Consider the following 20030-nt stretch of genomic DNA (forward strand, 5'->3'; position numbering starts at 1 on the left):
AAGTTTTTTCTTCATAAATTTCTAACTGAATCACCCTAACTAAAATAACTTATTTTTTAATCATCTCTCCATCTAAGATTCTTTTTATTTGTGTGTGTGTGCAGGAATTCAAACTGTTTTATAGCCAAGTTTACAAGCTCAAATCCTGTGAAAAGTTGAAGTTTTTTTGTTGGAAATTTAGTTCTCGTATGACTAATTTCATGGGTTCTTTTTGACAATTAGAAGAAACTAATCAAACTCACTAGATCATTGCTGAAAAAGGACTAAATATTAGGTATCATTTTAAATGTTATCTAGTGTAGTATCTTTAACACTTTGGTATACAACAAATAGCTTTTTCATTTTGCCGTGCCTGCAGTAACTTGCAATTGCCATTTGTCATTGAATATGTACTATACCCTCTTCCACTCCTATTTTCTTTCCTGTACTAGTCGTAGTACTAGCTTCTGTGTTGCACTGGCTGAATTCTGCCTCAGTAATATGCCTTCATTTAAAATTTAAATATTTGTATTTTTTTAACCTAGAAAATAATTATATTATAATTGAAGTAGTATCTCTGTTTATGATTATGATTTGCATAGGTATTGCTACAACTTGTGCTGTCTGCATAGCATACTATAACTTGTGCTGTGTACATTAAATATCCAAGTAAACACATTGTGATGTTACTTCAGTGCAGAGAAAACAATCACCTGAAGTGAATCAATCTACTGATACTGATTAGATTGGTGAAGTGTTTATGTGTAATACTAGAAATAATGCACGTTCCTGTACAAGTATTATAATACAACAACAATGTCGTATGCGATACAACAGTTAAAATGAATTGTAGTTCTACCAAAACAATAAAGTTGTGTTTAATGGAAAAAATATTTACGGTGCTTTGTTGTTTTTTAAATCTTGAAATGTGGGGCTATCCATATTTCCAGTTCTCAGTAGCCTTAAATGTCTACCATATTGGACAGTATGAAATTGAAGTAAGCAATGCTAGCCATAGAGAACCCAAAAAAATCAAAGTGACTTAACTCAGCATAAGTTTATTTCCCAAGCATCCTTCAAACATTTTATTGCTTTCTGACATTTTGTAGCTCTGCCATCTGCAAGTTCCCAGAGGGAGGGAAAGCAGGAACTGGAGTGTTACACAATGTATTTAAAGCACTGGCCTAGAACAGAACCTTGGGTCCCCACTGGGTGCCAGGGTGTCCCAGGGTACTATAGTGAACTCACAGGGGCTTCCCAGGATGTTTAAAATTTTAGGAAAACACACCTGTAACCATTGGACATGGCACCAACTGCTACTATTATGTTGTTTGGACCAATTTAGCAAATGGAACTGTCAGGGATTTCTTTTGGCTTTCGGGTATTGTAAAAAAATGATTGTGGTACTAAGGATGCTGTAACCAAGAAAATTTGGGAAACTCTGGCTTAGAAACCACCTCTACTTTCTTCCATTGGCTAGAAATCAATTCGTATGACCATAACGTAACTGCAAGAGAGGCTGGGAAATACAGTGTTCCTTCATTGTTTGCACATAGATTGCTTCTGCCACAGCCCGTCCTCCTGAGCACACCCTTACATTCACCCTGTGCATAGTGCGTACTTGATTTCCCCAAAGGAGACGATCCAAAGTTGGATTTGGTCAGTGTTTCCAACTCAAAGTCCAGGGTCTGTGTGTTAGAAGCTTTAGTACGTGGGAACAGCAGGTCAGTTTGTGGGCTTGTGATAGGTGACTGGGTGTTCGCTTAGTTTTTTCCTTTTTGGACCGTAAATGTCAATGTCAAAATCATTCTTGGAGCAGTGTAATTTCTCCAGAAGGAGATTAAGGAAAAGTCTGTATAAGGGGGTTGAACTCCAACTCCCATCCCACCACGTAGCTTTCTTCTGCCTACTCCACAATAGCCAAGTACCTATGAATAGAATACATATTAAAGATAAAAATGGATACCTATCTTACTATTGGGACTAAAATAAATTCTAGAAAGAGATGTAGATGGGAGTGGAGGAAACATGAAGAGCTGTGTTCCATCTCCTAAGTTGAAAAATATATTAATGCCCACATGAGAGGCTTTCCCACGAAGTATGAATATTATGGTTGTGGATCTTACATATTTTGACTTTATTGTATTTTCTCTTTCCACCTAAGCCAGGAGCCCCTAGCAATTTAGTAGCAAGCAAGCCTACATTTTATACTGGACGTGTTTTTCTTCTTTTCTAAAATTAACTTTATTGAGGTGTAATTGACATATATGATGCACGCATTTAAGTGAACCATTTTATGAGTTTTGACAAATGTCTACCCATATGTAATTCCCACCCCAAAAGAATATTGAAATCACCCCCCTCCGCAAATTCTCTCTTGCCCCTTTGCAGTTAGCATCTGCTCTATCACAGATCTAACATAAATAAAACTAACATTTAGAAATAATTTATGGGAGAAAATTTCATGACCTTGAGCTAGGCAAAGATTTCTTAAGTGAAAAACTAAAAGCACTAATCATCAAAGAAAAAAGGATAAATATTAACAAAATTAAAAATGGATGCTCTTGACCTCTGGTTTCTGGTCTGGCACGTATTGCATTTGGCAGTCGCCACTCTGTTCTAACAAGAGTTTAACGAACGAAAAAAACCAGCTTTTTAGATCTAGCAGTGAACTGAGGTCACAGGGCAAACCACTGCCTACAGAGTTGGTGAGTCAGACAGAGCATCACTGGTTACTGGACGAGAAGCCTAAGAGCTGAACACTCCATGGAAAACAGTAAGTACCAGGGTAGGAAAACCAACTCATCAGCGAATTGCTGGAGGCTCTGTGTGGGCAAGTTTGAGTGTTACTACCACCAGGGGGTGCTCAATCTTAGGGGTGCCTGCTCACTTTCCTGAGTTTTATCTCACACGTTTTACTTCCCATATATGGGAAGGGGACACAAAAGGGCAGGGATTATTACTTTTTAATTGCATTTGTAATAGCAAGTAAATAATTTGTTCATAAGACTCAGAATTCAAAAGGTTATATACAGTGTAAAGTTTTTCTTAGTCCTGTCCCTCAGTTCACTCCTGAGCTCTCTTTCTTGGAAACCATATTATCAGTAGTTTATTAATCTTTGTAGAAGTTAAATACACACACACACACACACACACACTTTTTTCTCTCATGTTTTCATTGTACTACCATTTTAACCTCCTCTGTTTGCTGGCAGAATTGATCAACAGAATCAGCATCTTCTTAACGAATCTTCTTATACCAGGGGTATCTCTCCATATGCCCAAGTCTTTCGTGTTCCTCATTACTGATGTTTTAAAGCATTCTTCATGTAACTCGCCATTTTGGTAGGCATACATATATATATTCATTCCCATGTGTTATCTTTTTTGTAGCTGTTGTGAATGATAGATTCTGTCCTTGGTCTGTCATATTATTAGACTCACCTGCAGAGGAATAGTGTGGGCTGCCCTGAGACCCCTGCACATTAGCCATGCTTATTTCTTGTGTAATCATAAGCAATAGGGGTGGTAATCTTGATTTTTAAATTCACCAATTTCTACAGGGAGGTAGCTAACACTTACCAAGTACTCAATATATGCCAGGCATCATGCTGGTGTTTTAAATAAATGTATAATATGTATATGAAGCAGATGTCACTGTCCTTACTTTGCAGATGAAAAATCAGAAGTTCACGGTCACAGAGGCAGTAAACTTTTGAACCCCGAAACCATTATTTTCTACCATAACCCAGAAGGAGCTGTAGTAGGCATTGAGCGGACTGGCTGTTTGTTCACTGAGATTTTTATTATGTTGCTAATTACATACTGCTTCAATGTACTTGATTAGGTAGATCAGACTCATTACAATCACTATTTTTAAGATCATGGAGGCAGTATACATTTTTTTTACTAAATGGTAAAATTTAGTAAATTTTGAATTTTATCATTTGAAATGAAATTTACTTGAAATTTGGTAATCATTGAAATGATTTCTAGATTCCATGTGTCACTTTTTTCATGCTTTCACTATTGTTTTCCCCAAATTATCTCCTTTCAGCATGCCCATGAATGCATCTGGCATGTTCTCAAATCCTTTAATGATGTATTCATTGTACTGGATTTTACCCTGTATCGAAACAAATATAATAGATTAGTATCATATTTTAAATTTATCAGGTACATCATAGGAAACTTGGAACTGTAAAATGGTGGCCTTTTACTCTGTGAACTTAGTCATTTTGGGGGCATGATCTACATACACAGTGTATGTAATGTTACAGAGCACACATAAGAATTTAATAATAGGCGTCAGATCACAGTATAACAATAAAAGTGAGGAAGTAATTTCTAAGTAAATTATACAAAAAGAAGTTTAATAATGTAATGATCTCAGAAGAGGTGGAAGTAGATGGAGAAATAAGCACACTTCTAGGATATTATCTGCTTTCATCCTTCCAGTGATGTAGCTTCGTTGCCTCTGTTTGGCCCCTGAAGAAGCAGAGCCTGTTCGGGAAATGTAAATACCATGGTGCTCTAATAATCTCTTCCCTTCAAGCCAAGAGTCTTTCAATATGTTGAACATTCATTTAGGAGTGTGGGAGGGAAGGGTTCATTTCGTGGGGAAGGTTTTTCATTCTCTTCTACTACAAGGCACAGTCCACTAAGTGAAACTAATTCACATTTTCAATTTTTTTTAAGGGGTCTTATCTGGAGACCTGAGTGACCCGATACCGTTTTTTCCCCCTCACATATTCTAATGATGGTTTAACAGCCTCTATGGATTTACGGAGGGACCATTAGCTTGAAGTCACTCAACTAGTAAGTGGGAAGCTGGAATTTGAACCTTTGACTAGAAAGCCCAAACGCATTCCTGCATTTGAAGAGGTAAAGTACCTGGAAAGGGTTGAAAGCTGTAATCCAGTTTAAAGGTTAAACATAGAGGAGGAATACTAATATAAAATGTTAGTAATATGGGAAATTAGGGCATAGGATGTGGGGTATATGCGAACACTCTGTACTATCTTTGTGATTTTTCTGTAAATCTAAAACTAAGATAAAAGGTGTATTTAAAAAAGGGAGATGGACAAGGAAAAAAATAAGTAGATGAGAGAGAGATTAGGCCAACTCACTACTTAAAACTATAATTAGGCTTACTTTGTTGGAGGCATTAGGGACAGCAGCACAGTGGTTTCTTGCTGTCAGCTGTGATCATGGAAGGGCTAGATTCAATTTCACCAACAGGGACGAAGAGGCTACACGTTGGGAACTTAAAAAAAATTCAGCTCTTCCCAGCTTGCTGGAAAGAGCCCAGCCTGGCAGTTTAAGTGTTCGACTGGGCCAAACGCCAACCTCCAGTGGTTGCCAGAGGAGCAATCTATTTCTTTGAATTGGGAAATAATCATAAAGCCAGGAATTACGAAGTGTGATACCACTTTTCCCCTCTGAAACGAAAATAACGCACCTGGGTTATTCTGATTTCTGTTGACTAAAACTCTGCATGATTTTGGTGGGGAAATGATCACAGCACAGGGCAAAGGGATTGGCTTCTTTCTCAGATCTAAAGGCCTGGCTGTAAGAAGAGTTTCTAATGTAGAACCTGTTAGAGCCATGGCACAAATACGTGCCCCTCTAACATTCATTCCTTCATTGATTCAGGCACTATTCCAGGTGCTGGGGATACATCAGAAAGCAAAATGCATGAATGTCGCTGCCTTTATGAAGGTTACATTCTCATGAGAGGGAGACAGGCAATAGATACAATAAAGAAGTGAATTATAGTATATATTATGTTAAAAGGTGACAATTGCTATAGATAAAAGTAAGATATGAAAAGTCAAGAATGAAGGTGGGGCCGGCTGAGTGGTGTGATGGTTAAGAACTGGCTTGGGACGACAGAGGGCCCCAGTTCGGATCCCACATATGAGGGCCAGTGACACTGCCCTCTACAGCTAAGATGCTGAACTGTTAACAGCTCAACCTGGAGCTGGGCTGACGTGAGTCGCCGGCGACCGCATAGGCTGCAGCCCCTGTGGCAGTGGGTTGCCATGGGCTACTGTATGTAGCCAGCAGCCAACGTGAGCGGCCATCCAGAGGCCAGCGACTGATCTGCCTCACCCAGGAAGAGCGCAACGATGGTGCCAACTTGGGCCAGTGAAGCAACGTCCTCCACAACTAGACTGAAGAACAAAAGGACAGCAACTTGTCTGTTCCCTTTCCCCCAATTCTCAAGCGCTGTTCCCATCCCCCAATTCCCCAGCGCTGTTCCCATCCCCCAATTCCCCAATTAAATCTTTAAAAAAAAAAAATGAAGGTGGATTGCAATTTAAAATCAGGTCATTTTAAAAGTTGCCTCATAAGGCAAGTTTTTTTAGCAAAGATGTGGAGGAGGTGAGAGAATTAAGCAGTTACAGAGGGGTGGAGCGATGAGGGGAGGGATTAGGCAGAGTGAGCAAAGGGAGTAAACACTAAAAAATGAAATTAGAGAGGTAATGGGGGCCCAGGTCATGTGTCGCCTTATCGGTTTTATTCTAATCGGAAAGGGGAGTTCTATAGGTTTTTGAGTATAAGAATGACATAGCTTAATTTATGCTTTAAAAGGTCATTCTGGCTGCTGTGTTGGGAATTGTCTGTAGGGGCACAAAAGGCAGGAGGCCAGGTGGCGGCTACCGCAACATCTAGGCTAGACAAGATGATGGCCTGGGCCAGGGCGGCAGCTGAATGGAGGTGGGAGGAGCGCTCAGACTCTGTGTTGTATTCTGAAGGTAGAACCACTAGAATTCCCCAACAGAGTAGATGTGGGTAGGAAAAAAAGAAAGGAATCAAAGAAGACTTTAAGGTTTTTGGATTGAGCGACGAGAAGGATAGAACTGCCATACCCAAGAGGGCGAGGTCTATATATGGAGCAGGTTTGGCAGGAAAGATAAAAATGTATTTAATTTTTGACACGTTAAGTTGAAGATGTGTATTCACACACCCAAGTGCAGCTGTTGAGCAATCTAGAGCTCAGAGGAGAACTCCAGGAGGGAGGCACACATTTAGGAGCTGTCAGCATACCGATATTTAAAGCCATGAGCCTGGATGACCTAACTGAGGGGTGGATAGAGAAGAAAAGAGGCCCAGTGACCAGTGCAAAAGCCTGACGTGCAGGTTTAAGAAAGAATGGAAAGAGGGGAACGGCAGACAGTAAGTGTAGACAACACTTCTGGGTATTCTGGTATGGGGGGCAGTGAGATGCTCTGTATCTGCAGCGGGAATGAAGTCTACAGCATCCGAAGGGAAGGAGAGCTTGTGCGCAATTGGAGGGAGTGGCTCCGGAGTCCCTTACCTCTGAGACCCATTGCAGCAAGTCTTTCAGAGCCTTCTCACGAACATCTCCTTGCCAGCGGCTGACGATGAACCCTTCCATGCGGAGTTCCTTATAGATAATAATCTCTGGGGGCGGGCCTGTGAAGAGGAGGGAACATTTGGGCAGCAGAGTCCAGGGAGGTGGTTGTGGTGAAAACAAGCACCAGAAGTCACATCGCTGTTCTAGTGCGCCCCCTTCCGTTCCCGCCACCCTTTTCTGATCCAAGGGGCTGCCCACAAATCAACATTCACCCTGTGATGGCCCCGAAAGATGTCCGTATCCTAATTACCAGAACCTGTGAAGATGTTACATTACATGGCAAAAGGGACTTGGCAGATAGGATTCACTTAAGAACCTTGAGATGAGATTATTGTGTATTCTACCGGTGGGCCCAATATAATCACAAGGGTTCTTGTAAGGAACAGAGGGATGCAGGAAAGTCAGAGTCTGGGGGGGAAAAAAAAGTGATAATGAAAGCAGAGATCAGAGAGATTTGATGATCTTATGTGCTGGCTTTGAAGATGGAGGAAGGGGCCATGAGCCAAGAAATGCAGCCTTTAGGAGCTGGAAAACACAAGGAAACAGACTCTCTTCTTGAGCCTTCAGAAGGAACGCAGCCCTGCTGACTCATTTTAGACTTCTGCCCTCCAGAACTGTGTGTTGTTTTAAGCCGCCAAGTTTGTGGTGATTTGCTACAGCAGCCATAAGAAACTCACTCGGAGTCCTTGCACAGGCCAGCCAGTCTGGCAGTGTTCATCCCTCATGCGCCAGAAGCGAGGCCCACCACAAACTTCCCAAATAGTTCTACGGAACAGAAAGAGGCCTTGAAGGTGACATATGAAAAGATGTCTGCACTACTCAAGAGTGAATACCTGCCCAGTCCCAATACTTAGCATGTTCTCCTTTATTCTATGGCATAAACCTATCTCCTTCTGTTCTGCTCTCAGAGGAGATGCAGAACTAGTGTCCACCCCTGGCCTAAGAGCCAATAAGAGAGATCAAGAGGCTTGACAACTCCCCCACCTGCCCCTGTCCTCCCCATTTCGGGGTACCAAGAGTTAGCCTGAACAGTGGATCTCATACATTAGTGTATCAGCATCACGTGGAGGGCTTGTGAAGAGAGATTGCTGGGCCCCTTCCCCCCTATTTCTGTTGTGGAGTAGGCCCCAAGAATTTGTATTTCTAACAAGTTCCCAGGAGATGGTGATTCTGCTGGTCTTGGGCTCACACTTTGTGAACCACAGGCCTAGAAAAAGCACAAGGCTATTCTGCAGCCTGTAAGGCAGTACTTTTCCGTGTGAAAGAGAAAAGGTTGTATTCATTGTCTGGTTTATTTTCTCAAGAATCTTAAGTGACAAGAAATGGGGAAAATGACACCTGAGCATAGTCTTACAAGTTCCAGGAAGTCAGGGCCGGTCAGGGCCAGAAGAGTCAAGGTGAGTGGCAGGATGTGTTTTTAGCATTTTTGATAACTGGAATCCCACTCACTGCTTTGAAGAAGGTTACATTAGCAGTCAGAAAAATAGAGTTTTCCCTGAGCTAAAAGAAACTGATGCAAAATGAGTGAGACATGAGGGTGACATAAAAGGGTGACACATCCAAATGCTATAATAGATTGGTCTTGTAGGAAAGGTGCTGCTTCAGAAAAGACCCACACCAACCATATTCTTTTTGGGTTAAGGATTGGAATCCTCATTTACTCATTTGGAAGAGGATGAAATATTGGGTTGTCGGAAAAGTCATGACGCATTTTTGCAACGAAAAACAGAAAAAATAACGTCATGACTTTTCCAACAACCCAATACTGTTTCTGGGCTTGTCCACCCTGATGGGAATGTGGGTTTCTTTATTGAGAACAAAAACAACAAAAAAACTTGGCATTCAAGTTGGGGTGAATAATTGCTAGTCTCTCAGCTATCCTAACTGTGAAGTATGTTAGAATTTCTGGAGATCAGAGGCAGGGCAGAATCCTATCTGATTAAAATGGCATGGATAAGGCCAGCTGATGTCTCAGAGACCTATCTGAGCAGCTAAGCTTCCAAAGAGTAATTGCTAAAAAAGACTAGATCAAGTTATTGGATCTGAAATACTTGGCTTTACCTAACTGAACTGTGGTCAAGAAAATGCATCCTGGAGCTTTGCTCAATTGGCGGGCAAAAGATTTCTCATGATTCCAGTGTAGCATCAATTAGAAAAACGTAAGTAATAAAAGGGCCCTAACCAGAAGATGGCCAAGTGAACCTAGAGTTTCCTTTGAGAAGGTAATGTCTTTGGTTTTTCACAGTCCAAGAGGGAAGCTACAAATTGTCTTTCCTCAGCCCCTCCCACTCCTGCCCGCTTGTCTCAATGCAATTGTTTGTGGTTAACTAGCAGGGCTATATGGCTTCCTTTCCATGAGTCAAACCCACCATAAAAGGAATAACCAATTTATTTATGGTTGCCTAATCCTGGTGATAATCTGCAAGATTCCTGTTTGTTGTTCTTTCTCCTTTTATTAGACCACAGATACATCTGGAATCTCACTAACAGTATAGAATTATAGCAGAAAAAGACTCCATATGAGTTATTCAGAGGACCTGTCTTTGAGTCTGTCACTAATAGGATTTAAAGAGTCTCTGGTTCTCTCCACCATTCATCTCCCCATCAGTAAAATGCAGAGATGGGATCTAATGAATGTGGCTCTCTAGTTGACACTGCTTTCAGGATGGAGGTGGGAGAGGGCGGTCTCAGCAGAAGAGCGGAGAAGTTGGGAATGAAGGGCATGGCCAGGCATGGAAACAAAACAAGGACAATCAAGGAAAGGAGGGGAAATGCATGCTCCTTTCCCTTTTAGTGGAAATTGTCAGTTTGGTGACTCACGCCAGGGTGTCCTGCTGTATTAGGAAGTACTGTCCAAGACTGATGGAAGGAAATGGCGGCCTGTTTTTCCCTCCATCCACCTCAAGTCCCCCTCTACCCATCCCTACACCTCCAGCAATATCCTGACTATTCTGAAGAACCCCAATGTTTTACCAGCTAGATCAAGCACGGTGTTCTGTTTCTAAATGAAATCATGGCTGTTTTTTTACAGCTTTGCAGGAAACCATAGATAGAAAACTAAAACTTTTAATAGCTGTTAAGTGTTTCTTCCATATTTTCAGATCCTATTATTTCTCTCTGACAAAATCTAATATGTCGATGTAACACAAATATATAAAATTACTTATTTTTATTTTAATAAATACTATTTCACCAAGCATATCAGGAAATATTTAAAATATTTTGATAGTCACTAAAATATTTTTAATATTTTGATACCATATCTGAAGCTTTTTCCTGTATAGTCTTTCTACACCTGTGATCACGTGCATGAGTTGATTACCTGGGGGCGGTGCGGTAGTTCTGTTATATACAGAGATGGCCCCACATATAGCAATTCTTCCATATTTTTTCATCTGGGTAATAACAGTGTTTGAAAATTCTCCACCCACCTGAACAGGACAGGACAAAACAAAACAAAACAAAACAAAACACCCTTAATGTAAACACTAGAAGATTCAGGAGCATCATTAAGTCACAATCATCATTTCATATCACTTGTTTTAGCAGCAACAAACTGATTGAATCAGTAAAATAGTGAAGAAAATTGCAGTTGGAAAAAGACATTAGAAACTGGGCATTTCCATTTACTGTAGGAACATAACTTATAAATTTTACTTTATTATATTGTGAGGTTCTCGAATCAGTTCAATAACCTCATTGCCCTATCTAAAAGCGTGGGAAAGCACTCAAATGGCATATAAAGAACAAAGTTAGAGGACTCACATTTTCCAATTTCAAAACTTACTACAAAGCTATATTAATCAAGACAGTATGAGAACAGAAATATAGATCAATAGAACTAAATTGAGAATCCAAAAATAAAACTCTTATATTGTGGTCAATTGAATTTAACAAAAGTGCCAAAACAATTCAATAAGGGAAAAAAATAGTCTTTTCAACAAATGGTGTAGACCAATTAGATAATAGATACCCATGGAAGAGAATGAAATTGCACTCCTTCCTTACACCACATAAAAAAATTAACTTAAAATGCATCATAGACCTAAATGTAAGAGCTAAAACTATTCATTCATATTCACAGGACGTGGAATACCGCATAAGGAATAGAGTCAGTGGAACTAATAACAGCTATATACGATCTCAGAGGGGTAGTAGATCAGGGAAGGGTATAAATGTCTAACTATTATATTGTTTTGTACACCTGAAAATAAAAAATTTATAAAAGAGCTAAAACTCTTAAAAGAAAACAAAGGAGTAAATCTTCATGACCTTGAGTAAGGTAAAGCCTTAGACATGACACCAAAAGCCCAAGTGACAAAAGAAAAATTAAATTGGACTTCATCAGAATTGAAAACTCCTGTGCTTTAAAGGACACCATCAAGAAAGTGGGACAACTTACAGAACAGGAGAAAATATTTGCAAACCATATACAGTCAATCCTCATTATTAGTGGGTTCCGTGTTTGCGAAATGGACTATTTGCAAAAATTTATTTCTAACCCCCAAACCAGTACTCATAGAGCTTTCCCTGGTCATTTGCAGACACATGCAGAGCAGCAAAAGAGATGCAAAGTTCCCAGCTAAGGTCAAAAAGGCCCCCGGTTCTGCCTTCTTTTTTAGGCTGTCACATAGAGATTACCAGAGGGTGAAGACAGTAGGGGGCAGTGCAGTGTAGTTCAAGAAGCTCTGGCTCGGGCCAGTTGGATGGCATATGAATCCCAGCTCTGGGAGGGTTAGTTAGTGGGGCAGCCTCAGGAAAGTTACTTCACACTTGTCCAAACCTCATAGTCTCATAAAATAAAGAAAATGGAAGCTATAGGAAAAGTTGCTTTAGGATTTAAGATTGTAATCTATGTGAGATATGTACATACGAGTATATGTACATACTTTTCCTAGGAACAATGAATAGTTCAGTGTTTGTGGTGATTTTATAGAACATAACTACAAGGAATACCAAGATCTGACTGTATCTGATAAGGGGCTTGAATTCAGAATAAAGAAGCCTTAAACTCAACAAATAACCCAGTTGAAAAATGGGCAAAGGATTTGAACAGATATTTCTCCAAAGAAGATATATGAATGGTCAATAAGCACATGAAAAGATGCTCAATATCATTAGCCGTTAAGGAAATGCAAATCAAAACCACAGTGAAATTATCACTTCAAACCCACTAGGATAGCCATAATCAAAATGAAAGATCATAAGTTTTGGCAAGGATGTGGGGATATTGGAACCCTCAGATATTGCTGGTGAGAATGTAAACTAATGCAGCCATTTTGCACAATAGTTTGGCAGTTCCTCAAAATGTTTAACATGGAGTTACCATGTGACCCAGCAATTCAACTTGGAGGTGTATACCCAAGAGAAATGAAAACATATCCACACAAAAACTTGTACATGAATGTTCATAGCAGCATTATACATAGTATCCAAAAAGTGTAAATAACTCTTATGCCCATCAACTGATGAATGGATAAATAAAATGTGATACATCAATACAATGGAATATTATTTGGCCATAAGAAGGAATGAAGTACTGATACATGCTACAGCATGTATGCTACAAGATGGATGAATCTTGAAAACATGCTAACTGTAAGAAGCCAGTTACAAAAGACCACTTTTGGGAGACAGTGGGTAGTGACTGCTAATGAGTACAACATTTCTTTTTGGCGTGATGAAAATGTTCTAAAACTGATTCTGGTGATGGTTGTACAATTCTGTGAATATACCAAAAACCAATGAATTATACACTTTAAATGGGTGAATTATATCTCAATAAAGCTCTTTTTAAATAAAAGGCACATGTCGGGCCGGCCGAGTGGCTCAGTTGGTTAAGAGCGCGGGCTCTGAGCAACAGGGTCGCCAGTTCGATACCCACATGGGCCAATGAGCTGCGCCCAAGCTGAGCTGCCAATGGGTGGGTGGATGGCTCAGTGGTTAGAGTGTGCGCTCTTAGCAACAAGGTTGCTGGTTCAACTCCTGCATGGGATGGTGGGCTATGCCCACCCGCAACTAAGATTGAACACAGCACCTTGAGCTGAGCGGCCGCGAGCCACTGAAGGGCAGCTGGATGGCGGCTGGACTTGGAGCTGGGCTGGCCGTGCCCTCCACAACTGAGATTGAAGGACAACAACTTGGCTGTTCCCCTTCCCTTCCCCAATTCCCCAATAAAATCTTAAAAAAAAAAAAAAAGATTCATTAAAAATAAAAAAAGCACATGTACTTCTTTATATATTTTAGATGGAAACTCCAGAAGTATATTTCCTTGTACAGTACTTTGTTAGTAAATCAGATATTAAGTCTAATTTGTACTTACATTATCAAAATAGCAATCATAACCATCAGGAGAAGCTTTTTTCAGAGCTTTTTCCAAAGACTCTGTCTTGTAGTTAAAGGCGACATCATATCCAAGCTTTTTAAGGTACGCAACCTTTTCATCAGACCCTGCTACTCCAACAACTTTGCAGCCCTAAATGGGGAGAAAAAGGGAAGCCATTTACAAGCCACAAGCATGGACAAACTCTACCCTCCTAGTGTAGTATGCTCAGGTTCCCCAAGAGCACCCTCCTAGGTGCTAAGTCACATACATGAGGATACCATGATGGGCAGAAAGGTCCTAGAAGTGAAATTAGTCCCTGAGCCAGCCTGCAACCCAACCATGACTTCAGCTTGCCTCTGATGGCCCAACAGATCCTTTCTAGGTTTATGTGGTTTGCAGTTCATCTCAACCTGCTGGCTTGACAACATTCATTTGACTCATTTCTTTATGTTGGGGCTTTTCTTCCCTTGCCATGATTTGCATGCTATTGCTTGGTGCAGTGGTTCTTTAGACTATTATTTTTGGCTCAGCTGTGGGACTCATATTACAGACAGCACTCGTAACTGCCCCTTTGTTTTTTGATTTGGCCCAACGCATTGGACTAGACGCTGCTTAATCAGAGAGGAACTGGAGAGCATACTGAAAAGCACTTTCAGGATGAGATGAGATTATATTGGTACGTAGAATGTAGCTCTTCAGAAAGCTCTCCTATTTTGAATGTATTGTGAAAACCAGATTATGAGCCACTGTGCATTTTCTATTAGGGGAGGACCTTTGGGTTCATACATGTATCTGTACAAAAAGTGACTGCCATATACTTTTTCCATTCCTCATGATTCAAGAAAAAACTATTTTGCAAAAGCTCTATTCTTTGTCCTTTTTCCTTCTAACCTTATAATCTCTCACAGGATGATCTCATTTGTTCCTGGGATCTCATTGCCTCTTTCATGCAGGAGTTCCTTAGTGATGAACTCCAGCACATGCCTTTCTCCTGAGTGAGCTCCAAATCAGTATTTCCAATAACCTATAAGAGTCAGCACTTGGATAGCCTGTAGCTACCTCATAAACAATTGTCTAAAATCAAATGTATTTTTTTTCCTTGCTTGTTACGTGGTGCTCCTCTTCTATTCTCCATTGTAGTGAATGATACCACTCAGTTATTCAAACCTGAAACGTGGCTCACAGGATATGCTTTTCTTCCCCTTATCACCCACATCCAATCACCAGGGTTTCATTCATTTTTAACCAAATATCCTTAAAAGCTGGCTCTGACTTTCAATCTCCACTGTCAGTGCATCACAATTTTCATCTGAATTATTCTAAAGCCCTCCTAATTGGTCTTCTTGTCTCTACTACATTGTCCCTATGAACTATTCTCCTACTAAGGCCAAAGTGATTTCTCCAAAATGCAAAACTAATCATCTTCCTTTAAGGATTAAGTGCATGCACACGTGCGCGCACACACACACACACTAGAAAAGAAAAAAGGATTAAGCACAAATCTCTTAGCATGGCAGTCTCCAGTGGAGTTTCTGAAACAATAGGTTTAAGGGTAATTCCTATCAAACTTTTGAAGTAAAAATCCCTTATAGTTTTAATAAAACATTTAAAATTTGAATGTTGGAAATATTACTAATTCATTTTGTAACTAGTATAACCCAAAGCTAAACACTGGTAAGTTCAGAACAAAAATCTTTAAACCAAACTCACCTATGAATATAGATGCAAAAATTATATTTATTGTTATCAAGTCAAATCCAAAGGTATAAATCCATAATATACCAGAGGTAAATAAAAGCATATTCCAGGAATGCTAGAATGGTTCAACATTGAAAAAACTGATATAACTTATTAACTGCAAAATTAACCTTATAGATGCTGAATTGGCATTTAATAAAATTCAACATCCATTTCTATTGATTTATTTAAATAAACTTTACTTGCAGCCTCTATGGGAGCCTCATCTCCTACTGGCATTCCAAGCTCCCATGCACACTGGTGATCAGCCCAAATCCTTGGCTGTTGGTTGTAGCCCTGTACTCAGCTGTATTCCACCTAACTCTTTCCCTAGGAACTAGGTCCTGAATCCTGCATCCTAGCCTCTGGCAAAGGATCAGCCAAGACAGATGACAATGGAACATTCCCACTATGTCACACATCCTGACTGTGTCTGAGGTACCTGCTGCCTTATTTCCCCACCATTAGATCAGATCTCGAGCACAGACACCTGCCCAAATCCGAGCCAATGTTTCCATGTCCTGGGTATCTCTCAAGAGTTAGTTCCCAAGCTGCGACCCCACCGCTCTGGGCTGACTGCCATAGCCTTTGTAATGGGACCATGTGGGCAATGACTTTTGGTTGGCTGATCTCACATCCCTCTTTCTATTGTTGGGGGCAGTCATGAAGAGAGGAGATTAAGCTGTAACAAGAAATGTTCGGTAAAAATTATGAGAGTGGTTACTGCTTACAAACTCAGTATTCTAGGTAGAGGCCATTCTTGACTTGATACCTGCAATGTTGTCAAATAACGTTCCGGTCATCTCTGTTACACCATTGTCCTCATTCCCCCCATTTCTCAATCATTCCCAATCTCTAACTTCTAAACAAGACCCACCATACGAAACTCCCTGAGACAAGGGAAGGTCTGCTGTGTTCACTGCTGCATTCCCAGTGCACACTATGGGTTTTGAGTCGATGTTTGCTGCTGGAGGAAGACGCTTACCTTTTTTTTTTTTTAAGCTGAGCCATCCTGCTACCTGTTGGCAGCTCAGCGGCTGCTCAGCTCAGGCCTGGACGCGAACCGCTGTTGCTCAGAGCTCAAACTCTTGAGCGAGCTCTTAACCAACTGAGCCACTCGGCCGGCCCAAGACGCTTACCTTGAGCTTAGCTATCTGCCCCACAACAGAGCCCACTGCTCCTGCTGCTGCATTAACCAGCACTGTTTCTCCACTCTTTGCACCACAGATGTCGAGTAGGCCAAAGTAGGCTGTTAGGCTGAGGAAAGAAAATTAAGGATATGTGGATAAATTTGTTGCTTTCCCCTATAACTCATTCAGATATACCCCAAAGACCTCAGCAGCCCACTGCCATGCATCTAGGTAAAAGAAAACAACAGGAAATGAATACTACCAAACACTAATGGTCCGCTGCCTCCTTACCTGTCCTCCTAATAAGAATAAAGATGATGAGAACTAGGGAGGGATTGTAGAGTTGTTGGAAGGGGGATGCATCCTGCCCATCACCAGGTCAAATTTTAGGAGTGAAAGAAAGTTGGTTCCCCTCAAACTTTGGGGATCCAAGGATAGAGAGAGAGCATGTGCCTCATTCCCACATAAGTTTCAGGGAGATGACGAGCTTCGTGGGGAAAGCCTACATATCATCATGGTGCCTGCTATCACAGAGCAGATATTACGGTATGAGGTATCTAAGCATGAGAGGGTCAGAGAGAACCACCTTGAGTTTTCCATGGCTCCAAAGGGGCATGGGAGGACTTCTCAAATTGCCGCATCTCACCCCAAGTGGGATGTCAAAGTTAGCTTGTAGGGATAGAACTACTAGGCCTGCAAAGATGCAGCTCAGACAGTACTGATGGGGATTGGGTGAAGAAACCATCACACGTCAGTGGATTGCCAGCCTAGAAAGGGACGTGCTGAGGACACAATGGGAAAAGTTACCCTTTGAGCAGTAGGGCAGCCTAAGACTAAGATCAAGATCAAGAAGTTGTTGTCCCCACTCTATTGACACTGAACTTGCACTGTTAGCCCTTGGAGCTTTGTTATCAACCCTAGGGAGAAGATAAAGGAAAATCTGAATTTGAAACCTGAAATGATGTGAGAAATCACTGAGTTTATCTGAAGTCTTATGTTACTATACCAGCCAAAATGAGCACTTGAAATAGAAATACGGTAGTGAAAAAGTTATATTATTGCACCCAAGTCTGGGCCAATGAAATCCATATCTATTACAGTGATTGTTAAAAGCCACTTTGAAAATTTCAAATTCATGTAAAGTTATTTCTATATAAAACAAACTACATGTTGGCATAACTTAAACTTACTCAGCCTCTGACTATATTTGGGGTGGGAGGGTGGGGTCCATGAGAGTTGAGCATTGAAAGGAAAGTAGTGAAAGGCATAGGCAACACTTTTTCTAAGGACCCAAATATCGAATAATCCCTTAACCCAGTATTTTTCAAAAGATGTATAGAGCACCACCTGCCTCAGAATCACCTGGAGTATTTGTTAAAAATTTAGATTCCCAGGCCCCAACCCAGACCCACTGATTCAGAAATGCTAGGATGTAGAAATCTGAATTTTAATAAGACTCCAGGTGATTCCTATGAATACTATGATAGCAACGGAGAACTACTGCCTTAATTAATGCTGATACCAGAGCATACTGGGCAAGTTAGCCTAATACCAGAAGAGAAGCAGAGGGCACATTTTCTTTTTTTTCTTTTTTTTTTTAAGATTTTTTTTTTATTTTTTATTGGGGAATTACGGGGAGGGGGACAGCGCTGGGGAATTGGGGGAAGGGAAACAGACAAGTTGCTGTAGTTTTGTTCTTCAATCTAGTTGTGGAGGACGTTGCTTCACTGGCCCAAGCTGGCACCATCATTGTGCTCTTCTCTGGCGAGGCAGATCAGTCGCCGNCTGGCTGCTGGCTACACACGGTAGCCCATGGCAACCCACTGCCACAGGGACTGCAGCCTACGCCGCCGCCGGCGACTCATGACAGCCCAGCTCCAGGTTGAGCTGTTGTTCAGCATCTTAGCTGTGGAGGGCAGTGTCACTGGCCCTCCTATGTGGGATCCGAACCGGGGCCCTCTGGCATCCCAAGCGAGTTCTTAACCATCGCACCACTCGGCCGGCCCAGAGGGCACATTTTCTGATTGTGTCATTCCACCTATGACAACCAGAATCCCCTTTCTCCCAACCTAACTTCTACCATGTTTTCCCAAAAATAAGACCGGTTCTTATATTAATTTTTGCCCCAACAATCTACATTTATTCATTTATTCATGTACAAAAATATACATTTATTCAAACAGTCATGTCTGGCTGACGATCTTAACTGGGGCTTATGTTTGGGGTAGGGCTTCTATTACGAGCATCCTGAAAAAATCATGCTAGGGCTTATTTTCTAGTTAGGTCTTATTTTCAGGGAAACATGGTAGGTATTTCCAGAGTCAGCTTTCAATTAGACATATTGACCTAAGATACACAAGGCCTTTCCCAAACATCACCTCTTTTAAACAATAAGATGAAGATAAGATGGAGAAACCAATAGTAAAGAAATTCTAGAGAGAAATTAAAGGTACACTTGGAAGTGGGAATTAATAGAATCAACAGGCTGGGGAACAAAACACATGAATTCTTCCAACTCAACTGAGAAAAGAGGGAGGTCCTACTGAAGGAAATGATACAATACTTTGGGGGAATATTAAATCTGTGGAGCCTGGATAACTGAAAGACACCCCTACGTCTCAAAGTTTTACTTCTTGTATAGTCCATAGCAGAAGTCCCAGCATTCTTGAAGGGTTGACCTATCCCATTGACAAGTGCTCAGAATGGCAGGAATTCTCAAAGAATGGGTGGTTGTGTTGCTAGAGGAGTCTAGAAACAGGCATAGCATAACTCCTCTCCCTCAATCATTGAGAAGAACTGGGATAAAGTTGACTGTTTGAAGTAAAAGTATACTCCTTAGGGGTTTGGAACAGGTGAATAAGGAATATGTACAAGTGCATAAATTATCCTCTGTTTTAGGAGTCAAGATCTCCTAATATTTTGCAAATTACTTTCTCCCCAACTAAGTCACGGGAGACTCGCTCTGAGGTTTCCTTGTGTCTACCTTCAGCCCTGCGCTATGACACCTGGCTGGGATAACAAGATGAGAGAAAGAGCTCTCACCAGAAGAGGGTACAGGGCAGGCAGGAAAGATGGGAAGTGCTGACATTCTGTTTCGTGCCCACTAATTTAATGCAACAAGGTTATTAAGCATCCTTTAATTTCACAATGATGTCTCTTGGCTGCGGCAATTCTGAGGAGCTCAAATTCTGAGTGGATTTATGAACTTGGGGTTTATGGGACTGGTTTTTGTTACAGGCTGATTGAGGGTATATATTTCCATTTCATTCTTTAGAAATCCTTCAGTGTGTGAAAAAGAGGGAGGGAGGATGGGAAAAAGAAAGGAAGGAAGAAAGAAGGAAGGAAGAAAGGCAGGAAGGAATGAAGGAAGGAAGGAAGGAAGAAGGAAATACAATTTGCTGTCCTTTTGTTCTTCAGTCTAGTTGTGGAGGACGTTGCTTCACTGGCCCAAGTTGGCACCATCATTGCGCTCTTC

General features: G+C 41.0%; 1 protein-coding gene across 3 annotated transcripts in view; it reads right to left on the reverse strand.

Annotated features, from left to right (window-relative positions):
* Window positions 1-3763: 3763 nt before the first annotated feature.
* Window positions 3764-20030, reverse strand: part of PTGR1 (prostaglandin reductase 1) — a 27377-nt gene continuing 11110 nt past the window's right edge. For all 3 annotated transcript variants that reach the window (XM_019635815.1, XM_019635814.1, XM_019635816.1), the window contains exons 6-10: window positions 16565-16682; window positions 13686-13838; window positions 10686-10794; window positions 7304-7422; window positions 3764-4105 (exon numbers count right to left, since the gene is read on the reverse strand). In XM_019635815.1, the coding sequence (XP_019491360.1) occupies window positions 3995-4105; window positions 7304-7422; window positions 10686-10794; window positions 13686-13838; window positions 16565-16682 (610 nt within the window). In that variant the 3' untranslated portion in view covers window positions 3764-3994. The remainder of the gene's footprint in view (window positions 4106-7303; window positions 7423-10685; window positions 10795-13685; window positions 13839-16564; window positions 16683-20030) is intronic.

The sequence above is a fragment of the Hipposideros armiger genome, unplaced genomic scaffold, assembly GCF_001890085.2.
Source record: "Hipposideros armiger isolate ML-2016 unplaced genomic scaffold, ASM189008v1 scaffold_24, whole genome shotgun sequence".
NCBI classification, from domain to species: domain Eukaryota; kingdom Metazoa; phylum Chordata; class Mammalia; order Chiroptera; family Hipposideridae; genus Hipposideros; species Hipposideros armiger.